The sequence below is a fragment of the Molossus molossus genome, unplaced genomic scaffold (genome assembly GCF_014108415.1).
Source record: "Molossus molossus isolate mMolMol1 unplaced genomic scaffold, mMolMol1.p scaffold_m16_p_7, whole genome shotgun sequence".
Lineage (NCBI taxonomy): Eukaryota > Metazoa > Chordata > Mammalia > Chiroptera > Molossidae > Molossus > Molossus molossus.
In genome coordinates this window covers 7,937,805-7,962,423 of record NW_023425401.1, presented here as the reverse complement: position 1 = coordinate 7,962,423, position 24,619 = coordinate 7,937,805, and the positions used below count along the sequence as shown (strand labels likewise).

The window sequence follows — 24,619 nt, the reverse complement described above, 5'->3', positions numbered from 1 at the left end:
GGGCCGCGGGTGTCTGCGGGCTGGGCAGAGGGTTGCTGCAGAGCATTCTGAGGCACAGGGTGGCCCCCAATGCCACAGTGCCCACCAAGCCTGGGAACCCTGGGCGGGAGGGCCCCAAGCCTGGGGCCAGGGCCATCTGGAGGACACTATGTAGGCCTGTCCAGCTAGAGCTGGAACCACCAAGGAGAGACCATCGACGGCAGAGAGAGAGGAAGAAAACAAGAACATGACAGGGCAAGAACAGGATGTTTTCCTATAAATATACGGGTCTCCTTGGGCTGCTGGATGTGGTAGGGAAAAGCACCCCGCTGGCTTGCGGAGCCTCATCCACACACCACGGGGTGAGTGGGCCAAAGTGGATTTGGTTCCCACCTTCCCCTCCAGCGGGCACCTTTGCGCAGCGCACGAGTGAACTGCACAGTCCTACGCGACAGCCCTACGTGGGGACCTGAGCGCAAGCCCCGGCCCGCCCGCACTGCGGAACCCCCGGGACTGCTTTCAGCAAACACGTGGTGACCCCGGAGAACTCACAGCACAGGGCTGGAAGAGACTCATGAGAAGATCAAGAAGAGGCAGCGACAAATGACATAGGCGCTTGTGCGAGTTATCTCAGAAGTCACTCTGAGAGCGACGGGGACACCAGAACAAAGGGACGCAAGGAAAGCCGTGAAGACCAGGCGCCTTGCAAAGCTGGGGGGAGGGAGGGATGGGCTGCAGCTGGGGAGGGGCCAGGAGAGCAAGGCGGTGCCTGCCAGCACTCCTCCAGGGGGAAGGTCGCTGGAGGTCACCTTTAGAATTCTCATCAAACTGGCCTGGAATCTCTAAGCAAGGAGGCACTGTCACCTTTGAAAGCCACAGACCAAATAAAGATCTGAGTCGAAGCTTATAAAGGTTTACCTTAATGATAATTAATCAGCAGAGTGGTGTCTATCAAATAAGGGATAAGATGAAACTGACTCAAGGAGTCACAGGATAAACGGAAACAGACCACAGCAGAGCTTGCGCCAGGGAAAATCACTAAACATCAAGAACAGCCTCGGACAAGGTGAGAGACCGCTTACAGAAAATACTGTCGAACGTGCTTATTCTCCAGCAAGGCAGTTGAAAGTGAAGCTATTATCTATCTGCTTGAGGTGGCTCTGGAAAAAGACAGGAAGAAGAAAAGGCAAGCTAAAAATAATATTTCGGAATATTTAAAGTAAGATATATAACCATCTCTTTGAAACGACTTGGTGAACAGAACAGAAGGGCCAAGATTTTAACTCTTCCGCATGCGACAGGTGTGACAGGGTGGGGGCAGACAGCAGTGACCGAAGTGAGGTTCACCTCCCCGCAGTCACAAGCATCTTCTCCGAAGGTCTGTCACAAGGGGTGAAATTCTGTCACTCTAGATACATTTGCTCTGTAATTTGTTCGGGTTAGAATACAATAGGATCTCAGAGTTACAGCACACAGCTAACCGTGAACCATCCTTACTTCCTGATGTTCATGACATTCTGACGGTTACCGAGGAAGGACTGAAAGAGGGCACAGGACCACTTTTTGACAAGCTTTGGGCACTGCCATTACCCTGCTCAAAGCCTGTGGGGTGTGACTCCGCGCGTGTGTGTGTGTGTGTGTGTGTGTGTGTGTAAACGGGTGTGTCCAAGCACTGAGCAGCTACATACCTGGTCTGGTATTGTGTATGATCCACTGTATCAGTTCTTCCTGCGGCAAGTTATTAAATTCTCCCATTATGCTCCACTGGCCGTGGAGGTTGGCGCAGCCCTGGAGGGACATGACTGTGAGGATGCCAAAGATGACATTCTCAAAACGAACTCTGCAAAAAAGCCAGCCAAAGAGCTGAAATGAAAGAAACCATTTATTTATCATTCTTACGTGAAGAGTGCTCTGGGGTCAGCACTAAATTCTCACCTTGCTACTTAGACTTGATATCGTCATGGACACTAACAACTCCCAGGACTAGCACCCCCTGCTGTGAGAACCAGCAAAGGTGTTGGAACCCCAGGGCCCAGTGCAAAGGGAAGTGTGCTTTCCTCCCGGGAGAGTTACGGGAGGAACACCCAGCCCTCCTAGAGCTGGCTTACCCCGGGGGTTAAGATTAGCAGGTCACGGTTTTGAAACGCCCCAGAACTAACTGCCGTAACGTCCGGCTGCCTTTATGGACACCCTGAAAGGGGGGAACCCCACCAGGAGGAACACGCGTTTCCTCCCAGGAAAAGCAGCGTCTGACATTCTAAGACAAGGCTCCCCTGATCAACACTAACCAAGGTGTTTCCAGAGCACCCGGGGCCCAAAATTCCAGCTACTGTGTCTGGCTCCTGCGCAGAGTAGCTTCCGTGCTGGGACCCCAGAATGGACAAGTTTTCCCAGGGGTCTCCGAGCCAGCAGCACAGAGCCAGCGCGACCACCCGGCGCCCGCCCTCCGATCAGCCGCACCGGGGTGGCGGGCCATGACCCTCCGGCGCAGACCTGAGCCCCACCCAACACGACGCCCGTGGGCAGGCCCTGGCACAGGGGTGAGGCTGCCTCATCACTCGTCTCAGAAATTCCGGTTAAAATCTGCGAGTGATTTTCACAGCGACTTGAAGTTGCTCGTTTTCCTCCAGAGTGACCCCTCGAGCCGGCACGCGCGTCTGGCCGTGGACTGCTCAGCACTCGTGGTGAGCGCACGGCGGCTGCCACGGCTGTCGGCCCGCAGCCAGGAGCGAAGGCCTTACCCGCCGAGAGCAGATCAGGGACGCCATGACACACAGGTGAGGGGTCAGAAACAGCTTCAGCCTCATGATCAAAGTGGCGAGAGCCGTGAATGCCAACAGCTGCAATGTGTGAAAAATTAGCTACAAAAACACAAAACAAAACGACAGGTTCACTTGATGTATTTTTCAATTAATGTGAAATAAAGGGTGTTCGAACTATTAGGCTTCATCAGGACAAGGATCTTCTAACTTAGTGGGCAGCCTCGAGTGGATTCATTTATTCGACGAAGATGGACTGAATGCCTACTCCACCCCAGGCACTGTGCCCCGTGCTGCGGAGTCAACGGTGCACAAACAGCATGAGCGACTTCGGCCCTGTGAGGCTGACATCCAGTGTATTTAGGAAAGAGAGACAGAAAACAGGCAAAGCAAAAACAGACCCATTACACGGTCTTTCAGGAAGTGGTGAGGGTAGGGAAGAGAGCACGGAGCGGGGACAGAGGCTGGAGGGCAGGGCTGTGTGAGGCCACAGGTGGGGGCCGCCGCCTGTGAAAGGTGGCGCTGGAGCGAGGACCCCCCCAGGCGAGGAAGTGAGCCGCAGAGACATGAAACATGCCATGCTGCACAAATGTGCATGCCATCCACACAGCAACAAACATCAGGGCAAAACATGAACGAGATTATTTTAAAAGCTGTGGAATTATATAAATACATGTGTTGATTCGTAGGACACCTCATTTTGACTAACATGGAGTTCCACTAAGCAAAAGTGTCAAACGACACTTCTCTGATAGACATATTCGTTAAAATAGTCACCGACTCCGCACTAGCAAAAGGGACAGAATTAATGCGACCAAAAGTAAGTGCCAACTAAATATCCATGTTCTAACAGTCAAGCAAATTAAATGTTAAAGATAACAGGTCTTTTCATCTTTAAAATTGACAAATAATAAATTAATACTCAGTGTTAGAGAGGATGCCATGAAACACTGGTGCACGAGGTAAACTGGTGCATTTCCTATGTGCAGCAGCATTTACTAAGACTCTAGAAAAGAGCCAACCCCTTTGACCTAACTTTCCATCCTAGGAATTTAAGTGAACGGACTAATTGGAACAAAAAATGCTTCTGCAAAGATGATCGCTGAAGTGACATTTTAGCAGCAAAAATAGAAACATTCTAAGTGGCCAAAATAGGGATAAATAATTACTGCATCTCCACATGTGCAGACACACTGAGAGATTACACATGGGAGGAGCACTTAATGGCATGGAAACGTTTTCAGAGTATGACACTAGGCACAGAAAGATCAGAATTCTGTGGAGCCCACCTGTGCGTGTGCGTGAATTTTTGCGTGTGTGCATATACACACGTACATGCATGGGGGCAGCGGGGTGGTCTACAAGAATACAGGCCTAAAAAGTTGAGAGAGGTTATTTCTGAATAGTTCTTTTTCTTCATTTTCCAAACTTATTAACTGTGTGTCAGTTTTATAAGCAGAAACACATAATTTCTATTTAGAACAGAATGGCAAAACTGTATTCAGAGCCTTTTCTTTCCCTTTCTCAGATGTTTAAAAATGAAATTTGCTTATTGTTTTCCTAATTCTTGGACCCAGAGCTGGAAGGTGGAACATTTGTTTCAAAGTCAATCCTTCATTTTGTGTGCTTGGTAAAATTCATCTTTGAGCAAAATCAGGAGCATGTTTGGAGGGAAAGGGAGAGGCAGAACACTGGGACCATTGTGTCTCTACAAGGAGGCAGTTTTAGGTACTGCCTGGTGGAGTGTACAGTGCGGATGTGGGAGAAGCACAGAAGTGCAGAGCGAGACGTGGCCGGTTCCCATGAGCAGTCCCACTGGGTGGCGGCGGTGTGACTGGCTCACAGCGTGGATTCTGCGCGACGCCCTGGGCTTGTGGCCCTTGGTCCACCCAGCTGTCCCTCCCTATGCCACCCGTCTGCCCCTGGGGGACAGAAATGCCAGCAGTGCTCACCTCCGTGGGTTGCGGTGAGAATGAAACCGTGGGTGTAAGGGGGTCAGGAGGCAGCGGTGCCGACTGGCTTGGAGGGCCTGGGTTCAAGTGCAAGCTGTCCTGCCAGTTAGCTCGAGGCTCAGCCAGCCACCGATTTCTCCAGGTCTGTTCTCAGCAGAGGTCCCTGTGCTGTCCCTCCCGGCACGAAGTGCCGTGTGTGTCCGGCCTGCCTGGCCGTCCGGGGTGGCCCTGCGCCTGTACCCGGCTGCGGGGAGGCATCCGCACCTGTTCCCGGCCCTGCCCTCCCCGAGCCTCCAGGGCACATCTCCCATGTTCTCCCCTCGCTGGCGGGTCGGTGCAGCCGAGCAGGGTGCGTGCGGGAGGGGCGGAGCCACCGCAGAAAGGAGTCCGGGTCTCACGGTCCCTGCTCATCAGGAACTCCTGCGCTTAGCTTGGTGGGAGCAGGGAGTTCACCTACCACTGAGTTAGTGTAGTGTTCATCTCTGCAATGGGTCATTATCACCTAGTTAACATGCTTCTCTTATTTGTAAAATGGGAATATTATGATTATGAGAATTAAACAGCACAGTACATGGCACTTGGTAACTATTCAAAGAATAGTCGTTATCATTGTAAGCTATTCCTACGAAGTTCAAATTTAGTTGCCCTCCCTTGTAAATGTGGCCCTTCCTTTAAGGCCCGGAGTTCTATTACTTAGGGAATCATATCCTCAGCCCTTTGCATGTCACAAAGTCAGTCAGGACCGTAGAACATGCTGCCTTGTTTTTTCCACGTCTCCATGGAAAACGTACACATATCTGAGGGCGGGACCCTGCTGTACCGTCTTCTGTATCCTGTGACACTGCTAAAGCGTACTAACTGACTGCCCATCGCACCTGTGGGCAGAAGCCCAGCACCAGTCACAGGGCCGCGGGTACCCATCTGATGCTTGACTCGCTCGGCCAGCGAGAAATTGATGTTATCGTTAAATGAACAAAACAATTAATGAATGAAAGTAATTAAATGTAATTATGCCCCACGGTCGTAAATCAGCCTTCCTGCTTTCCAATCCTTACTACTGTTCGAATCAGAGCGGATTCAAAGGTGAGAAGGTCCGCAGAAATGTACCACCACCTCCGAACCACCCGAGCGCTGCCGCTGACTGTCAGCGAAGGCCCACCCCGGGGACTGGCCTCGGACTGGAACTCACTACACAAATCTACCAGAGGCTAGAATGAAGGCCTTACCTCACCGTGTTCAAGGAGCTGTTTTCTAGAATAAAACAAAAATATTCTGTTTACTAAATGTCCTTTATACTATGATTACATAAAAATAAACTTTATTTCTTCTTAGACCTCTAAACTACTTAGAAGCATAAAGAAAAATGAATATGTTAGATAAGATCATTACAAGTTACAGCAATCTAGAAGGCGTGATTCACAGTCATCCTACTTAAGGTGTCTCAATAGCCTTTCTTTTTTTTTTTTTTTTTTGGTCCGTGCCCCTAGCGGGAACCGAACCCAGGACTCTCTGGTCCGCAGGCCGACGCTCCAACCGCTGAGCCAAACCAGCCAGGGCTCAATAGCCTTTTTTAAGGTAAAATAGATTTTACTAATTGCTGGAAACTGTACCTCTCAAAGGATAAATGAATCAAAAGCATGTTTCTTACATAGTCAACCATGCTCAGTACTGCTGGACTTCTGAATTGTTTTCATTTTCACAATAGTAAGTACCACGAACATCCTTGTACATAAAACTGTGAGCATCTCTGAATACTTCCTTAGAATAAATTTCTAGAAGAAAAATTACTGGGTACAGTCTATAAATATTTTTAGTTCCAGAAAAGTGACTAACAAATTTACTAAATATTTATGGCTAAAAACCGACTAAATGTTTCCGGCACTCTTCCTGTGTTCTGGGCTCTGTGCAGGGAACACAAATGGGTATATTTGCTTCTGGTTTTATCCTCAGAGAGCTTGCGTTAGACTCATAAAAGAGTATAAGACTGCCTACTTTTATGTTCCATTAGAAAGATCAGATATTTTGGTTTTATAACAAAGCTTTACATGATGCAGAGGCCTTTTCACGTGGATCTTGGGGTTGGAGGAGAAGTAAGAGAAATCCAAGGACACAGGCAGATCCAGAGATTTGTTTTTAATGGGCAGTCAGGGCAAAGCCTCTCCAAACAGTCCTGAAATCAATTACTCTGTCTCCATCTCTGGCTTTCTAGGCTTATGCAGTCAAGGGGGGCAGAGGATGGGCTGCCTCTTTTCTTGATACATTGTTTGGTCTCAGCGGATTCCTATAATTGTGTATTATTATAGGAATCCACACACACACACACACACACACACACACACACAGCCAGTTCTTTCTAATGTCTAAGTTCCTTGTTTTGAGCTAAGTATTTCCCACCGCTGGCCCCTGGGGTGTGCCCTCTCCCACACTGCATGCTCCCTAATGTCTGCAGGCGGTGTCCACGTTCCCCCAGACATCTATTTCCTGATGAAACACCCCAGGCCCCTCGGTGCACCCTCGTGTGAACAGTTCCCAGGGCCCTACATGCTCTTCTCAGAACGTCGAGAGCTCCGTCGGCCAAGCGAAGTGGAGCGGGTCTATCAGCTCCCTTGGTTAGAAACGATTTCAACAAGTAAGATTCCACCATTTCAACAATGTCATCCGTAAGAGTCTAATTAGCATTTCCGGAAACCATCCAAAGCTGTTAACTGAAAACACAGGTATGCGGAGTGGGGCTCCTGGGAACCCTGTGCCCGCACCATCGTTCTGTGAATCTGAACTGTCCTCACGCATGTATCTCCTTCAACACAACACGTCTGATGGCGTATCTCCATCTATACGATGTAAGGGAAGGTTTGCTCAGAACACGTTTTCTTCACCAATTTACTTATATGTCATATTTTTCGTGCATATGTTTATGTCGTAAACCTAGTGAGCTGACTAAATCCACAACAATATGTGATGGAACAAATAGTTTTAATAATAAATGTAGAAAAAACTTTCATGAATATTCAGAAAAACAATTATGCTTTCTCCGAAAGTAAAAAGAAAAAAGGGATTGCCCAAATAAAACTTCAGCTTACTTCTATTTATTGACTTGAAATTCTAGTCATATATTAAAAATAAACTAAATCAATTTAAATTTTGAGTTAATTCACAAATATAAATATCTCCAAAACCAGGTCAAATACATAAAAGAGATCCAACCAATAAGACTAATACATTCAGTCTTTTACTTATTTATTTTTAGAAGACATGTAAGTTTGGTTTGTATCTCTTTTCTTAATCACAATGCTGAAGTTTAATGGCCATTCAGCTGAAACATTGATATGACAGTAAGTTATTTAATAATTAAATATAGAATGATCTAGTAACAACTATGATATAATTACCTTAGACAAGTGTTTGTAGATAAGACACTTAAAATATCACGGAAAGTCTGTGAATGGAATCAAATCAATGAAACTTTTCTAAGAAATTATTCGACATTTAAAATGCCCTCATTCATTAACATAAACACACCCAGTAGAAAGAAGTTTATTTATTTATTTAATCTTCACCAGAAGATATGCTTTTATTGCTTTTTTAGAGAGAGAGGAAAGGAGAAAGGGAGAGAGGGACGGAGGGAGGGAGAAGGAAACAGAGAAACATCCATCAGCTGCTTCTAGTATGCTCCCTGATGGGGGAGCCAACCCGCAACTGGGTATGTGCCCTGACCAGGAATCGAACCTGCGACCTTTCAGTGCCCAAGATGATGCCCAACCAACTGAGCCACACAGGCCAGAGCTCAGAGGCTATTTTACATTCACCTTCCAAGCGAATCAGGAAACTCACGCACACTCTCTCTCTGTCTGTCTGTCTAGCGTCGCAGTCAGTTCCTACCTCCCTCAAACTCCTGATCACTGTCAGATTAGCTGTGGCTCACATCTGCCTCCCGGTCTGTGCAGCCTGAAGCCACGGCCGCACAAGGCCTAAGAGCACGTGTGGGAACCTGGAAACGCACAGGTGATGCGGAGTGGGGGGCAGGGGACGTGGAGGCTAAAGCTGGGCAGAGGGGCTCCAGCAGCCATCGGATGCGACATAAATGGGAAGATAAAACGTTATGGGGAACTTTAAATGTTATACTCTCCATAATGCATGGTTTATAGTCCCAGAATAATGCTGGAGAAAAATGGTGAAATTGGAACTCTTAAGTTCAGAATTTTAAACTCCTCTCTGATTCAAGAGCGCCTGCATGGAAGACTGTCCCAGGTGACAGGACAAAATCCCGGTCACTGCGGCTGGACAAAATCCCAGTCACTGTGGCTGTCCCAGGTGATGGGACAAAATCCCGGTCACTGTGGCTGTCCCAGGTGATGGGACGAAATCCCGGTCACTGCGGCTGTCCCAGGTGACGGGACAAAATCCTGGCCACTGCGCTGTCCCAGGTGACAGGACAAAATCCTGGTCACTGCAGCTGTCCCAGATGACGGGACGAAATCCTGGCCACTGTGCTGTCCCAGGTGACGGGACAAAATCCTGGTCACTGTGGCTGTCCCAGGTGACGGGACAAAATCCTGGCCACTGCGCTGTCCCAGGTGACAGGACAAAATCCCGGTCACTGTGGCAAGCAAAGCTGATTGAGGGGACAGGAGATACACACTTCCAGGAGTTTAAAATTCAGTCGTGTCCCAGGAAAATCACATATGCCTTCCTTTCTTCCTTCCCAGAAGGGATTTCACACAAGTGAAAATTTAAGCGAACATCCGAAATATCCTTGAGGTGCAAACTGAACAACAACAGGACAAGTGAAGACTGAGGGGTGTCCGTGACCGCAGAGAAAAAGTGAGCCTTAATGGCTGCAGGTGTGTGTGTCTGTGTGTGTCGTGTGTGTGGGTATGCGTGTGTGCGTGCATCTGCATCTGCTATACATGCAAACGCTCTGAGATGTGGTGTGTTTGGAGTGTTGTTTACTAGTCTTGGATCTTAACTTTTTAGGAAATAGTAACAGTGGATCTAGCTCTCATTGTCTCCTGTGCTGCTATCTCCTCACAGAACAGTTCCTGCCTGCCCAGCCGGTGTCGCTCCGTGGTTGGTTGTCGACCCTGCACTAAGAGGTCACCAGTTCCATTCCCGGTCAGGGCACATGTCCAGGTTGTGGGCCTGATCCCCAGTGGGGGGCGTGCAGGAGGCGGCCAACTGGTGTTCTCTCTCATCCATGTTTCTCTCTCTCTCTCTCTCTCTCTAGATTCAATAAAGAAAAATATATATTAAAAATAAAACAGAATAGTTCCTCCCTGCATTAGCCACTCCAAGTGGAGCCTTGTAAGAACACCAGCTGTCCACGCTAGACTAGAAACAGGCTGGTGGAGAGAACCTGCCACTTGCGCAGGGCAAAGCGAGTGGGGAGCAGCAAACCCGGGTGGGGTCGACCCGTCCTTCCCATCACCTCCATCCTGACTTTCCAAGTGGTCCCTAGGGACCAGGGTCATCTCTACAGAGATGTGGAGGAGGTGCCTTTCGCTCATAAATGATTCACATTCTATGTGAAGACAAAGGAGCGAGACACATGGGAGCTAGAACTACAGAGAGAAGATAAGCACTCTGATTCTAAATACCGAAAACCAGTTTAAACACACTGCACTCGGCAGGGGTTGGGGGTAGAAAAAGCATGTTATTGCTCTGCCCACAGGAGGAAATAACAGATACTGCCTTAAGGCAAGACAACTTGTAAACCATATGAAGATGGTTCAAATTGCTAAAACTAAGGACCTGCTCTCATTGACCAGATAAACCATTCCCAGACCAAGAAAATCTGCCAGTGGTAGTTTAAACATTATTCCTTCCATAGCCATAACATGCTCTTTAGTTATGAAAACAATGAACATGTACAGAATGAGTTTTTTTAATAGTGATACAAATTTCCCCTGTGCATGTCTCAAAATGGATCAGGATTTCTTTGAACGAGCTTTGTAGTCAAAAGACATCAAAGCTGTCCTGTACTTGGCTTTCAGAGCATCCGTAACAACTGTAATGCTTTAGTCATGCGTGTGGCTGTTTCATGGCCCCGCCCCCACTGGCTGGAAGTCCTAAGGTGCGGGCCTGTCTTGGGTCCCCGTGCACCTGGGATGTTAACAGAGTTCTTGCCACTTAGTGGATAATGGAGAGAGTACCTAAGGATACCTTTTCTAAAGTGGCTTTCTAAAAAACTAAACATATAATACCAGATTTAAAAAATGATTTCAATACAAAAATTGGGGGGGAGGGGAAGAGTTTATCCTAAAAATAAGAATTCAGAGCTATTATCATGAATCTATTAGAAGCCCTTGTCTTGAATCCACAGTGACAGCACTTTTCCTAAAAGTACCTTTCTAAGGATGAGGTAAGTGATCCCCAGGACGAGCGGGAGCAGCAGCGTCTTCGTGTACCGCAGGGGAGTCTGAAATGAAACCAGTTATTCCAGACGGTCGTTCGTCCAAGTTCACATTAAACGAGTAAAAATCCTTGTCAAATTGAGCCTCACTGTGAAATTTCTTAAAGGTAGAACTTTGTCATTAACAGAATATATGTTTATCAACCTTCACGTTCTAATCTAAGAATCAACGTAAAAAACAGTGATGTGAATTTACCCCAAATTTTAATGGTAAACGTATTAAACCTCAAATTAGCTTTGTCTATTAATTTTTCCTTTCTTTTGGGCTTATCCCTCCTTTAATTACATAGTGTGAAGTTTTCTACTGCGTGTTTGCTGGGCCCTACACGATCATTTCCTGGGCTGCACAGTCCGTGATTTGCACTGATGAGACTAGAACAGCGAGGACAGCTAGCTGAGTCCTTCCTGTGAGCACGACCGAGGACTGCAGCGGCTCAGGAGTGTCCCTGAGCTGCTGTGCAGGGCAGTGATTTGCCCTGTGACCACCCCGAAGACCTCGCAGCTGACTAGTGGCCAGGGGCTGTTTCCGAGGGAACGCATGGCTGGGTGGGCAGGGACGAGAAGAACGTACTTCTGCCGGCAGCATCTTGTTTAAAACTTTTGTAGTATTTGGGGTTAGTAAATGACATAAAACTGAATTTTTTAAAAACCGAGAAAAGGCTTTGGACTGACTTTTCCTGAGTGGTCCCACACCTCCAGCGGACCTAGATGGCAGCAAGACGCTGAGCTGTGATAACAGCACATATGTGGATCACATGGCAGCACTCACGCCGATCATCTCATTCATCCATCAGGACCCTCTAAGGGAGGGCACTGTGTACTGCTTTTACGCATGAGAGCCGGGGAGGAGGGCCAAACATGACAGCAAAAAATGACAGGGCAACTAAGTTGGATGTTTCTGAATGCGAATTTCACATTCAAAAGATAACTGAAAAGCAGAAATCCATCACACAGGTAGAGGAGTTAAAAGCAAAAAAATAAAAAATACATACCGCTTTCTCCATAAAGTCAAATTCAGGAGCACAGGTGTAAATTAAGGTGTCGAAATCTGTATACCTTAAGATTCTCGCAGCTATAAGGTCACTCAGGCGAATCTGGAAGGAAACAAAGTAAAACAAATTAAAATGACATTGACATTTATGGTCAATAACAAGGGATGTGATATAACAGTAGTAAGATCTACAGAACACACAAACCCGGAACATGGTGCTCCTCAAAGGGAAAAGACACAAGGAACAATACATGCTCTGCCCTGCAACTAGGCAACAAGGAGAGAAACGTCAAGAGAAATGAAATGCTGAGAGAGATCAGAGAAAATAAGTGGAGATGATAATGTAAAGAGTAAGCTAAAATCAATATTTGCTAGGCAGAAACCACCATGCAGTGAATCATGAGATGTTATAATCATATCATTTATCAAGAAAAAAAAACAATGTCATATTAAGCTCTTTTACTACACACTGTAAATCATGAACACATTTTCTATATTCTGTCATTTCCACACAGCTTCATGCACTGATTACAATTTTTGGTGCATCTTGAACTTCTCAAACATATGTTCAAGCCACTGAACGTGAGAGCTCGTCTTTAGAATTACAGCTATAGATACTGCTTCGATTTAGAGGTTTGATCTCTAAGGCCTTTTCCATGAACACAATCACACTACTTCTTCAAATGCTTTCTCAGTCCCTGTGGAACTATGATGATACGAGTATCAGATCTTTCGTTACTGCTATTCCACAGGACCCTAACCCTCTCTGACTTTTTCCAGTCTAGTTTTCCTTTGCTGTTTAGACTGGGTCATTTCTTTCTGTTGTTCTATCTTCCTATCACATTGGAAGGGAACTATTTCCTATTGGTTGTTTATTACCTACGGTCAGGGGGACAATTATTTTTCCACTGCATTCTCAGAAGGCCAGGGGGTGGAGGATGGGGGGAGAAAATATTTGGTATATAAAACCTTAATTTATAATATTTTATAGGAACAGAAATTACTTTATATCAAGTTTATATATGATTATCTATGGTTTTCTTTTATTCGTGGTTCCTTATCTATCAGTACCAAGGACAATTCAGAGTAGGCCTGGTGACTAATAATTTCACCAAAACACTTGAGTTTCAAATCTTTCTTATAACTGTCCCAGAAGAAATGACTTAGGAGTACCAAGGATGTGTGTGTGTGCACACGTGTGTGTGTGTGTGTGTGCGTGTAAGATCTGTAAAGGGTTGGGCAACAACATAGAACAAGGCAAAAAAGAAAACCACAGACCTACTTAATAGATAAGTAAATAACTTAGGGACCCAAATAAAGTTTATCATAAAATATATATTCCCTACAGAATAGAAAGTTAAGAAGAGGAAGAGGAGAAAGAAAAAAAGAAAATGTGTCAGACATACCAGAGAACAGCAACAAATAAACCGAATAAACCACTATGCAAAGCTAGCAATAAATAGCAAATAAATCTTCACATTCTGAAATTTTATTTAATATGAACATCTATGCAAGTTAAATTCTATTGGATGATAGCACTTGACCTTTTAGAGAGTAAATACTATAGTCCTTTGTTAAAGTTGAAGTAATTTCAGTATTAGACAGGGTACTAATTGGATAGTACCAGATTAGGTAAATTTCAGAGTATATTATTGTAAGCATGTATGCTCATAGCCAAACAGAAAGTGATAAAAATATAAAGTAAATTCATGCATTGTTTTCTAGTCCTTAAACTAATTTGTTAGGTAGGGACTTATGCTATAAAAAGGGCCATTATTTAAGGCATTAGCCTTAAAACAAACAAATGCCATGCATGAGGGATATATTTTATAGAAGATAAAAAGATAGAGAACTTTTAACACTTGCTTTTCATATTATAAAAAAAATTTTTAATAGCAAGTCATATCTTAAATTTAATCCATAATTATAAATAAATAAAACTATATTGATATTTTAAGAATTCTATATTTTAAAGCTGAGTACAGGCTGCTCATGTTAACATCTGTAATAAATGAATAATTATTTAAACAAATAATTATTTGTATTACAACAGAAATATAAACAAATAACTACTTAACATATTAGTAATTTTTGTCCTGGAAGGCTAAGGCAGCATTCACTGATATTCTTTTTTCTTAGTGGGTTGAAAAGCTCATTCATTGAGCCTTGGCTGGTTTGGCTCAGTGGTGAGAGAGTTGGCCAATGGACCAAAGGGTTATGGCTTAGATTCCAGTCAAGGGCACATACCTAGGTTGTAGGTTCAATCCCTGGCCCCAGTTGGAGTCATGTGAGAGGCAACCAATCAACGTGTCTCTCTCGCATCAATGTTTCTCTCTCTCTCCCTCCCTCCCTCTCTCCCTTCCACTCTCTCTTAAAAAATCAATGGAAAAATATACTCAGGTGAGGATTAACAACAACAAAAAAAAAGCTCATTCAATTGCATGTGGTAGTATTGACTCTGCCAATAACTAGCTTGGGGACCTTGAAGAAAGCACTTAATTGCTATAAAATGAAGTGGTAAAAACAGATGGTTTCAGTATTCACCCAGGTACACATATTTACAGAACTTTTTATGTTTTAACTAGAAAGTACTTACATGGTCTGAAACGCCTAAGATTTTAGATGTCAGGAATTTCAAAATGATTGTTCCACATAACCAACCCAAACCTTGAATTAGCTAAAGAATAAATAAAATAAATAGAAGTCAGGTACTAAAAATGTCCCAGTTAAAATATTCAATTGTATCAATGACATAGGAAAAAATTAATCATGTGAGGCTTATAAATAATGAGGTCAAAAAAGGATGTTCCTATAGAAAATTGGATACACTTGACAAAAAGTTGTGCCACCACCCCAGGCCCCCATAGTCTCAGATGAGAAGTCTGCTGTATTTCAAATCAGCTTTACCCTGTAGGTAATGCATCATTTCTCTCTGCCTGCTTTCAAAATTCTTTTTTTTCTTTAGTTTTCAAAAGTCTAATTATGATGTGTCTAACCATGGATTTTTGTTTTTTTTTTCTACTTGGGATACACTCAGTCTCTTGACTCTGTAGATTTATGTCTTTTACCAAATTTAAGAAGTTTCCAGCCACGACTTATTTCTTCAAATACATTTTCAGTCTCACTCTCTTTTTCCTCTCGCTGTGGAACTTTGATGATACAAATATTAGATATTTTCTTATTGTTCCACAGGACCCTGAACCTCTGTGACTTTTTCCAGTCTATTTTTTCTTTGTTATTTAGATTGGGTAATTTCTCTCTGTTGTTCTATCTTCCTATAACATTGGACTGAATATGGAGGTATAGTTATAACATCACATCATACATATAAATACATACACACAAGTGAGTGTACATACATACAGATACACAAGGACACACTGGTAGCAATGAGAACACTCAGCACTCAGATCTTGGTTTCTAAATACCATCCAACACTAAAAGGAACTAAGGATCTTAGGGAAAATGGCTGATTCCAGAGTTGGGGCAAGGAAAATATGAGAAGAGCCTGGAGTATCTTGCTGAGCCATAATGTAAGAAAGCACATAAAGAATTATGAACATAGACTTGCGGTCAAGATGGCGGGTAGGTAAACGGGGTATCGCGTCCTCCCACAACCACATCAAAGTTACAACTAAACTACAGAACAACCATCATTCAAAACCGCCTGAAATCAAGCTGGGGTGGCGGCGGCGCGGCGGCAAGACGGGCTGGTCCCACACCCACGTGTGGCGGATAAAATCAGGAGGACACCTCGGCTGGGAAGGTCCTCCCTGAGGACTGAGGGGTCCCCGTCCCACACCAGGTGCCCCGCTCAGGGTCCCAGTGCCAGGAAGAGAATCCCCATCACTTCTGGCTGGAAAACCAGCGGGAACTGAGGCTCAGGGAGGCTGAGGCGGCTGGAGCCCCAGGCAGCTCCTTAAAGGACCCGCGCACAGACTTATCGGACTCTCTCCCTCTGAGCTTGGAGGGGAGGCAGCTCGAGGGGCGCCAGAGACACACAGGGAAGAACTGAGCTGTTTGGCACTGGAGCGAGGGCTGGAGAGGGGGCTTCCTCGGGGACAAACATGCTGTAAGAGGCCTTTGTTCCCTTGGTGAGCCCTTCCCTGGGGCGGCAGACAGAAGCCATATCTGGGACTCCAGCAACCTGGCTCACACTGGTAGCCCCGCCCTGCTGACTCCCTGAGGCCCCGCCCCGCCCAACTTTCAAGCCCACCCAAGCTGTTGCCACTTGCTCAACCACAGGATTGGCCTGTCTTGGATCCTGATTCAGGTTTTTCCTAAATTCTTTCAAACGAGCAGCATCGGGTCTCAGCTAGCCCCATACCGCTAGTTAAATAATACACAGAAACAAACACAGGGAGGCAACCAAAATGAGGAGACAAAGAAACAGGTCCCAAATGAAAGAACAGAACAAAACCCCAATAAAAGAACTAAGCGAAAGGGAGATAAGCAACCTAACAGATACTGAGTGCAAAATACTGCTTATAAGGATGCTCAATGCACTTAGTGAGAACCTCAGGGAACTTAGGGAGGGCCTCAAGAGCATAAAAAAGGACCAGTTAGAAATCATGGATACACAGTTAGAATTGAAGGAGGCATTAACTGAAATAAAGAATAATTTACACAGCTTCAATAATAGAGTAAGTAAATCCAAGGAGCAAACCATCGATTTGGAATATAAGGAAGCAAAAAATCCCCAATCAGAACAGCAAAAAGAAAAAAGAATCCAAAAAAATGAGGATATTGTAAGGAGCCTCTGGGACAACTTCAAGCGTGCCAACATTCGCATCTTGGGGGTGCCGGAAGGAGAAGAGAGAGAACAAGAAATAAAAAACCTGTTTGAAACAATAATGGCAGAAAACTTCCCTAACTTGGTGAAGGAAACAGACATACAAGTCCAGGAAGCACAGAGAGTCCCAAACAAGATGAACCCCAAGAGGCCCACACCAAGACACATCATCATCAAAATGCAAAAGGTTCAAGACAAAGAGAGAATCTTAAAAGCAGCAAGAGAAAGGCAGCTAGTTACCTACAAGGGAGTTCCCATTAGACTGTCAGCTGATTTTTCAAAAGAAACTTTGCAGGCCACAAGGGAGTGGCAAGAAATATTCAGTGATGAAAACCAAGAACCTACAACCAAAATTACTCTATCCTGCAAAGCTGTCATTTAGAATCGATGGACATATAAAAACTTTCCCAGACAAGAAAAAGTTAAGGAGTTCATCACTACCAAACCGTTATTATATGAAATGATGAAGGGTCTTCTTGAAGAAAAAGATAAAATGTATGAACAAACAAAATGGCAATGAATACATATCTATCAACAATGGAATCTACAAACAAAATGAACAGGAAGAACAGAAACATTCTCATAGATACAGAGAACATTTTGTTGGTTGCCAGATGGGAAGGAGGTTGGGGGAATGGGTGAAAAAGGTGAAGGGATTAAGAAGCACAAATTCATTGCTAGACTGACAAACCTCGAAGGGAAAGGGATTGGGGGGGTGGGAAGAAATAAACCAAAGAACTTATATGCATAACCAATGGACACAGACAATAGTGTGGGAAAAGGCGGGAGGGGGCGGGAGTGGGGAGGAGGGGGTCAATGGGGGAAAAATGTGGAACATCTGTAATACATTTTACATCCAACAATAAAGATTTGAAAAAATAAAAATAAAAAAAACAAAAAAAATAAAAAAAAAGAATTATGAACATAGATCAAATGGGAGGAAATCCAGCTTGAAAATATTTATAATGACCAAGTCTGAAATTGATATTTGTATGTGATATAATTTTTCCCATATATATAACAAATTATTCCAGCATCATTCATTGAAAAGTGACCTGCAAGGTAATCTTGTTATAATTGCTTTGAATCTAAACATCAACTCAAGAGAAATGACATTATATAGAGTGTTCCTATGCATAAACATGGTATAAGTTTTCTATTTATTTTTATATTATTTCTCCTAATCATTTAAAAATAATTTTCCCAAGCAAGTATTTTATGTATTTTGTTAAATTTATTCAGATACTGTTTTTTCTTCTTTATATGACAAATTTACAAAATATGTTCTCTTTGTTGCCAGAAAATAAAAATGTAATTCATTTTTGAATATTAATATTAATTCACTTTTGAATATTAATCTTAATTCTAACCATGTTATTGAATTCTAATTTTTGATAATTTTCTGAAAATTATTTAATGATTTCTATGTAAATAATATTATGACTTTTGATTCTTCCTTTCCATTTCCTTCCTATTCCTGTTTACTTTCTTGCTTTAATGTGCTAGCACAGACCTTTAATGAAATGTGAAAAGAACACATTCATCTTGTTATTTGTTTTAAACAGAACACTCCGAACGCCTCACCTGTGAGACCAACGAGTGCTGAAGAATTGTATTAGGTTAAGAAAACTCCATGCTATTTCTACTGTGCTGAGTTTTTATCATAAATAGATGTTCCATTTTATCAATCCATACTCTGTATGTAAAGGGATGATGATAAGTTATTTTTCTCATTTAATCTGTTAGTGTGATAATTTGCATTTATGAATTCCAGAATCATATGTGCATCCTGGGATGAAGCCAATTTGATCAGAATGAGAATATACAATTATATATAGCTGTTCTTGAGTTGCTAATGTTTCTTCCAAGTTGCCACATGATGGGAAAGAATATTAAAAATAGATTTTAATCACTTATAAGTAGCAATTTTCTGCATTTTTAATGTCATTCAAAATAATAATAACCTTTTTTTCACAAATTTTTCAATTATGACAGAGTAAGATATGCAATATAATCTTTATTCCACTACCATGTAAGAATTACTTGAGAATTAAAACAGGTGTTTTATAAGAAAAAGTGTTACTTTACAAAGTATCTTTGCTTTTCCTTTTTGACTATCTTCTCTAAGATAAAAATTACAAAAGCTATAAAAAGCCAGAACATCTTTTGAATTGTTTAGATGACTACCATTATTTGTTTCTCCCTTTTGCAAGAGTCTTTTGATATCAATTATACAAGTTTTAAAATATAAATATATGTTAAACATTCATTATATCTCAACTTTTCTCTCCTTAGAACTTTGTTTCTTTGAAATTATTGAAATAAAAGCTTAGCTTAACTTTTATTCTTTCCAGTCTAAAACTGAAAATATTTAAAATAACAGATTTGCCTCTGAGAACAGCTTTGACAGAATTCTCTAAATGTCCATGGACACTGTCCTATGTCGTCACTTTTCAATAGTTTGTCATTGAAATTTTCAATTTCTTTGAGTAGTTATTAAATAAAAATCTTTGAATTTTCTGTTGATTTCTTGATTTCATATTTCAAAAGACAACTACCACCATTTTTTCTGAAGTAAAAATATCATATGTCATCCGATAACTTAAGTGTACAAGTACCTCTACATGTTCACTCTAAGGGATGGGAGGGCACCTCCAGCAATGAGAAACTGGCAACACATTCCATTCTGTTCTTTCGTATTCTGAGTAGAAATGCACTTTCTTATCTTACCACCTCTTTCCCAGTTTTACCCTATCAGTATAATACATAATCACATAGTTCTTCAATATAGCAGTTTTTATTTTTTAATAGAAGTAAATCAGAGACAAAGAATGAATGTCATCTGCTGATAGTGTGATAATTAGTAATTGCAGAGACTACCTAATGCTATACTTAATTTTATTTGGAAACAAAACACCCACATAGAGGTAACATAGGTCACCCATTTGTATATTGAGAGGAAGTTGAACAAAGATTAAGCAGTGTCTAGGATGAAATAAGAAGAGGCTGGGAGATTGTAGAGAAATGTTAAAAGGACAAAAATACTAAAGTCTAAAGGTAGAAGCAGAAGGAAAGACAGGTAACCGACAGATGTAGAGAAAAGAAAGGGGCAAAGTAGAAACAGAACTACAGACTTAGTTACTTTGAAGAGAAGGTTAGTTCATTGAAAGAGAGCAACTTAAGACAAAATTCAAGTCAGTCAGTGGGGGTAGAGCTGAATGAACAGTAAAGGAAGACAGGCTGAGGGCGGAACTGACGTACATGAACACGCTTCTTAAGAATGACCTGTGACTGTTGCTAAGGACTATTTCCTACCATAAGCAAGTAGCTATTTATAAGGTTCGTGAACTCTAAATCATTCCATCTGTACATACATTATCTTAGTCAGTCTATAGAAATAAAAGGAGTCTGAAGAAATTGTTTTAAAAATGTTGAATCTTACCCAAAAGTTGAGCTCAGATACTCTCAATCTTTGAATATTATTTCTCTTTAGAATCATCACCTAAAATACATGTGATACAAGATGAAAGAAAATTAACCCTTATATTTTATATAAATTATACATTTCAAAAATTACACAGCCACCCTTATCCATCTTGCCTATTTTACCAGCCTCTTTCCTTCTCATCTGTTGATTGTTTTCAAAATTTGAACGAGACAAAGTTTCCCTGGGGTGAGAGCTAAATGCTTTGTGCGCTAAAAAGTGACCCCTAGAATAAAGTTCATTCCTCACTGTGTTACTTGCGATGTTTTATGAAGGGCAAATTCTCTGATGAGGTAGATGGGTGTGTGGGTGGTATATCCATGCCAGGGTATATGCAAGTTATCCAGCAAAATTAGTGGTTTAAGTTAACATGAAAATCCCTCTCCAAACTCCCAAATTAAGTATTTTTAAATGCTTTTTTAGAAGCCTAAATTAACTTTTAAGAAAGAAAAGGAACTTTCCAGATGCCAGACCAAAAAACAAACAAACAACAAAAATAAACTAAAACATTAATTAGTAGAAAACTTACGCAGTTTTTAAGGAGGACTGTAAAAAGAGGTTACAACTACCTGCTAGTATTAAAAGGGGGGGCAGCAGAAAAGGGCTTGGAACTATGAAAGACAAGAAATTGAAACTGAGACTCATGCAAAAAGCCAGGGCCCTCAAAAACCATACCCTCAGTACTATCAAGGAAATGTTTATGTCCCCAACCAAATTCATGTGCTGAAACCCTAATCTCCAGTGTGACCTCTGGGAGGTAATTAGATCCCCAGCAGATGGAATTAGTATCCTGATAAGGAAAGATAACAGAAAGATGATCTCTCTCTCCATGTGTGTGAATACAATAAAGGCATCTGTCCACACATCAAGAAAAGAGCCCTCACCAAGAACCAAATCAGCTGACACCTTGATATTGGACTTCCCAGCCTCTAGAACTATGAGAAGTAATCCAGCCAAGTCTATGGTATTTCTTCTGTAACAGCACCTCCAGCTACCACTTCTAGGGCTTCATTTGTGCCATACTGACACCTATGATCATACTCATTCCATCTGAAGGATCTCCTTTAACCTTTTTTTTTAGTGCAAATGTGGTCATGAAGTCCTTATTTTACCTTCATTTTTTAGCCATATGTTGCTAGGTATAGAATTGTAGATTGACAGTGTTTTATGTTTTGTTTTGTTTTGTTTTTAGTATTTAAAAGAAATTCTAAGTATTTTAACTGTCTTATTGCTTGTATTTTTTTCTCATGAAAAAATCTGCTGACATCCTTATACTTGTTCTTCTATATTTAACATGTCTTATTTCTTTGGCTGTTGTTAATATTTACCTTTGTCACTGATTTTGAGCAATTTGATTCTAATATGCCATTCTTGCATTTGGGATTTACTGAAATTCTTTACCTCTGAGTTAATAATTTTCATCAAATTAGAAAAATTTTTGCCATTATTTCTTCAAACATTTTCCTATTTCCTCCCAACTCCCCTCATTTAGACATATGCTTTACTTTTCCTATATAAACTGCAAATGAGGGACTAGAATATCACCATTTCGCAATCCTGATGACTTAACGGATCTGGCACGAAGCACTGATGGCTGATATCATAAAAAAAAGAGGTACTGAACATTATGTTCCTCCTGATGAAAGAATGATACTATGCTAAAGGTGTCAAACCTTAACCTGTCCAAGTTTTAGATTCAATTATTAATAATTATAAATACAGAAGACAAAGAAGGATGTAAAACTACATCAGGAGGATTCAAAACATAAAATCTAGACCATATAATACTCAAGGGTGGGGACTGTCCGGCCCGTGGGCCATATACAGCCTGCAAAATCAATACTAGCTAACATCACATGCCTCACCAAATTATCCTGACCAGATATAGCAGCCTAATTTTTAAGTTGATAATTCTGTATGGCCCTGGAATGATGTTATAAATATCCAAATTGCCCTTGGTAGAGAAAAGGTTTCCCATCCCTGCTACATGTTCAATGACCTAGGCTCTTCAACAAATACATTTCCTGGGAAAGAAATCAAGCAGATAAATAGGTAACCTGTAGCTAAAAATAGTAATGCAAGTACTGAAACTATAAAGGAAGGCTAGGAGTGATTACCACAGTCAAGCCGTTACTGTTTCAGAGTAGTGCAGGGGAATTATAATTGAGGCAGGATGGCTGGAAAAGTTCTGATTTTGATTTGATGGTAGTTTAAGTATATTTGCCAAAAAACAGTTCATTAATCAGTGCTTATCAGTACTAGTTAGTATTGTTAGTACATGAAACATGTCTTATGTAGTTTTCCGTATCTGTCTATATTTCAAAACAAAAGAGCTTTTCTAAAGAGTTGGATGAACACACTATTACAAGTCCTCTATCTTGTCGTGTTGAAAAAGTCTGACAGAATATTGTAAATGAAAAGACTATGTTTTGGAGGAGTGAGAAAGAGATCACTTATCATGAGGGGGAAAAGGGTGTGAGGAGCAAAAATGTTACAACATAAGGGCAATCCCAAAAGATTCACTCGATGCTCCATACATGGACAAGTGCTCATGCTCGGACGGTGTGGCCCAGTGGACTGGGCACTGTCCCATGGACTGAGAGGTCAGGGCACATGCCTGGGTTTCAGGCTTGATCCCCAGTGGGTGACGTGCAGGAGGCAGCCAATTGATGTTTCTCTCTCTCTCTCTCTTCCTCTCTCTGTAAAAAAAATCAATAAAAACATATCAAAATGTGCTCTATTTTGGTATGACTGTGGTTGGTATGATTTCTGATATCTGTGCAAAGAGAACATGCCAGGAACATTCCAGTGGAGAAGAACATTATAGGTCTGGCTTACAAATATCAGAAGTGTGACTGTAAAGTAATACAACCGATTTATTGAATCACTCTTCCAAATACATATCCAAATGTGAGTTATTCAGTTAAATTGAGTCACATGAGAAGCCTATACACTTATTCTAATTATGTAACCATTGCTCAAACACAGTTTGGAACTCCATTTCCTAAACTACCTTCAGAGATACTTTAGTTATGGGTGCAAGAAAATAGGTCTTATTACTTTAATGTCACAACTTATTTTGATCAAGATCTATACCTTACCCAGCCCAATCACCCACCTTATTCACAAGACTTTGGTTGTTTCCAAAAATCAAATCTGCCCTTGAAGGATGAAGTTTTGCCACCATTGAGGATATTCAGAGGAACGTGCCACAGCCTGGGAAGGAACTCAGAGGAGTTCCAACACCGTTCTGAGCAATGGTGGGTGCCACCGTAACGAGTGCTTAGCCTACTGAACTGACTCAGAAGGAAGTAACTAATTTTCATTATAAATTACGTCATATTTTAAAAGCAAGTCTTACTACTTTCTGATTGCTGTTTTAAAATATTTACTTAGGCAATGCTTAAAATGGTAAACGCTGTGCCATGTTATTTTCCAAGGATGAGGTAGAGAATATGCGCTATTTGGGAAAAACTTTTTCATGTGAGTAATAATCAGGAAAGGGTCCTATTTATTCTTCTAAACCAGTATCAGGTAGGTTAAACCTACTATTTTACAGGTTTAAAAAAGGAAGAAAAAAAAAGCTTCATGAGTTTAACAAATACTTACCCATGTCATTAACAAAGATGAAGAATAATAAGAAGATAAATACATTGGATTTCCAAACATCAATACGAAACAAAGGAGAACTGAAATCTAAAAATTGAAGAAAAGAAACACATTTTATCATTATTAGATATATAGCATAATGCATTCTTTGTCTATAGGCATATAGCCATTCTAATACAAACTTTATATGCATAAATAATATTAATAAATAGATCTTGGGCAGATGATATAGTATTTCAACACACTAAAAGGTTCTAAGTATTTTCAACACTATAAATTCTATACAGAAAATTTTAATTTTTTTCTCTGCTACTTGGTACAAAGAAAATGAAAAAAAAAAACTACTATTTCTATTGATTCAATAGTGGAATAATAAAAAAGACTTAGTTGTATTTATTTTTTATCTTATTTTTGTTGGACCACTTGAGAATATCTATCACTAGAAAAGCTTAATTTTATGTTCTTAGCTAGAAGATATTTATTTTCATGTTCTTAAAGAAGATATGTTTAGAAACTAAGGTGAAAACAAAAATGTGAAAATATAAAATTTACAGTGTCACATTCATGCCCAATGTCAGAGATTTCAGGTTTCAGGGGAAAAGACGGTTTCAAAGTAGTGACTAATAATACCATATAAAACTAAA

The 24,619-nt window shown here is 41.6% G+C and overlaps 1 protein-coding gene across 2 annotated transcripts in view; it reads right to left on the bottom strand.

Annotated features, from left to right (window-relative positions):
• Positions 1 to 24,619, bottom strand: part of DPY19L2 (dpy-19 like 2) — a 61,115-nt gene that overhangs the window by 6,357 nt on the left and 30,139 nt on the right. For both annotated transcript variants that reach the window (XM_036246896.1, XM_036246897.1), the window contains 9 exons: positions 23,976 to 24,062; positions 20,325 to 20,384; positions 14,687 to 14,767; positions 12,092 to 12,193; positions 11,034 to 11,105; positions 8,080 to 8,126; positions 5,917 to 5,941; positions 2,721 to 2,840; positions 1,668 to 1,842 (listed from right to left, as the gene is read on the bottom strand). In XM_036246896.1, coding sequence (XP_036102789.1) covers positions 1,668 to 1,842; positions 2,721 to 2,840; positions 5,917 to 5,941; positions 8,080 to 8,126; positions 11,034 to 11,105; positions 12,092 to 12,193; positions 14,687 to 14,767; positions 20,325 to 20,384; positions 23,976 to 24,062 — 769 coding nt within the window. The remainder of the gene's footprint in view (positions 1 to 1,667; positions 1,843 to 2,720; positions 2,841 to 5,916; positions 5,942 to 8,079; positions 8,127 to 11,033; positions 11,106 to 12,091; positions 12,194 to 14,686; positions 14,768 to 20,324; positions 20,385 to 23,975; positions 24,063 to 24,619) is intronic.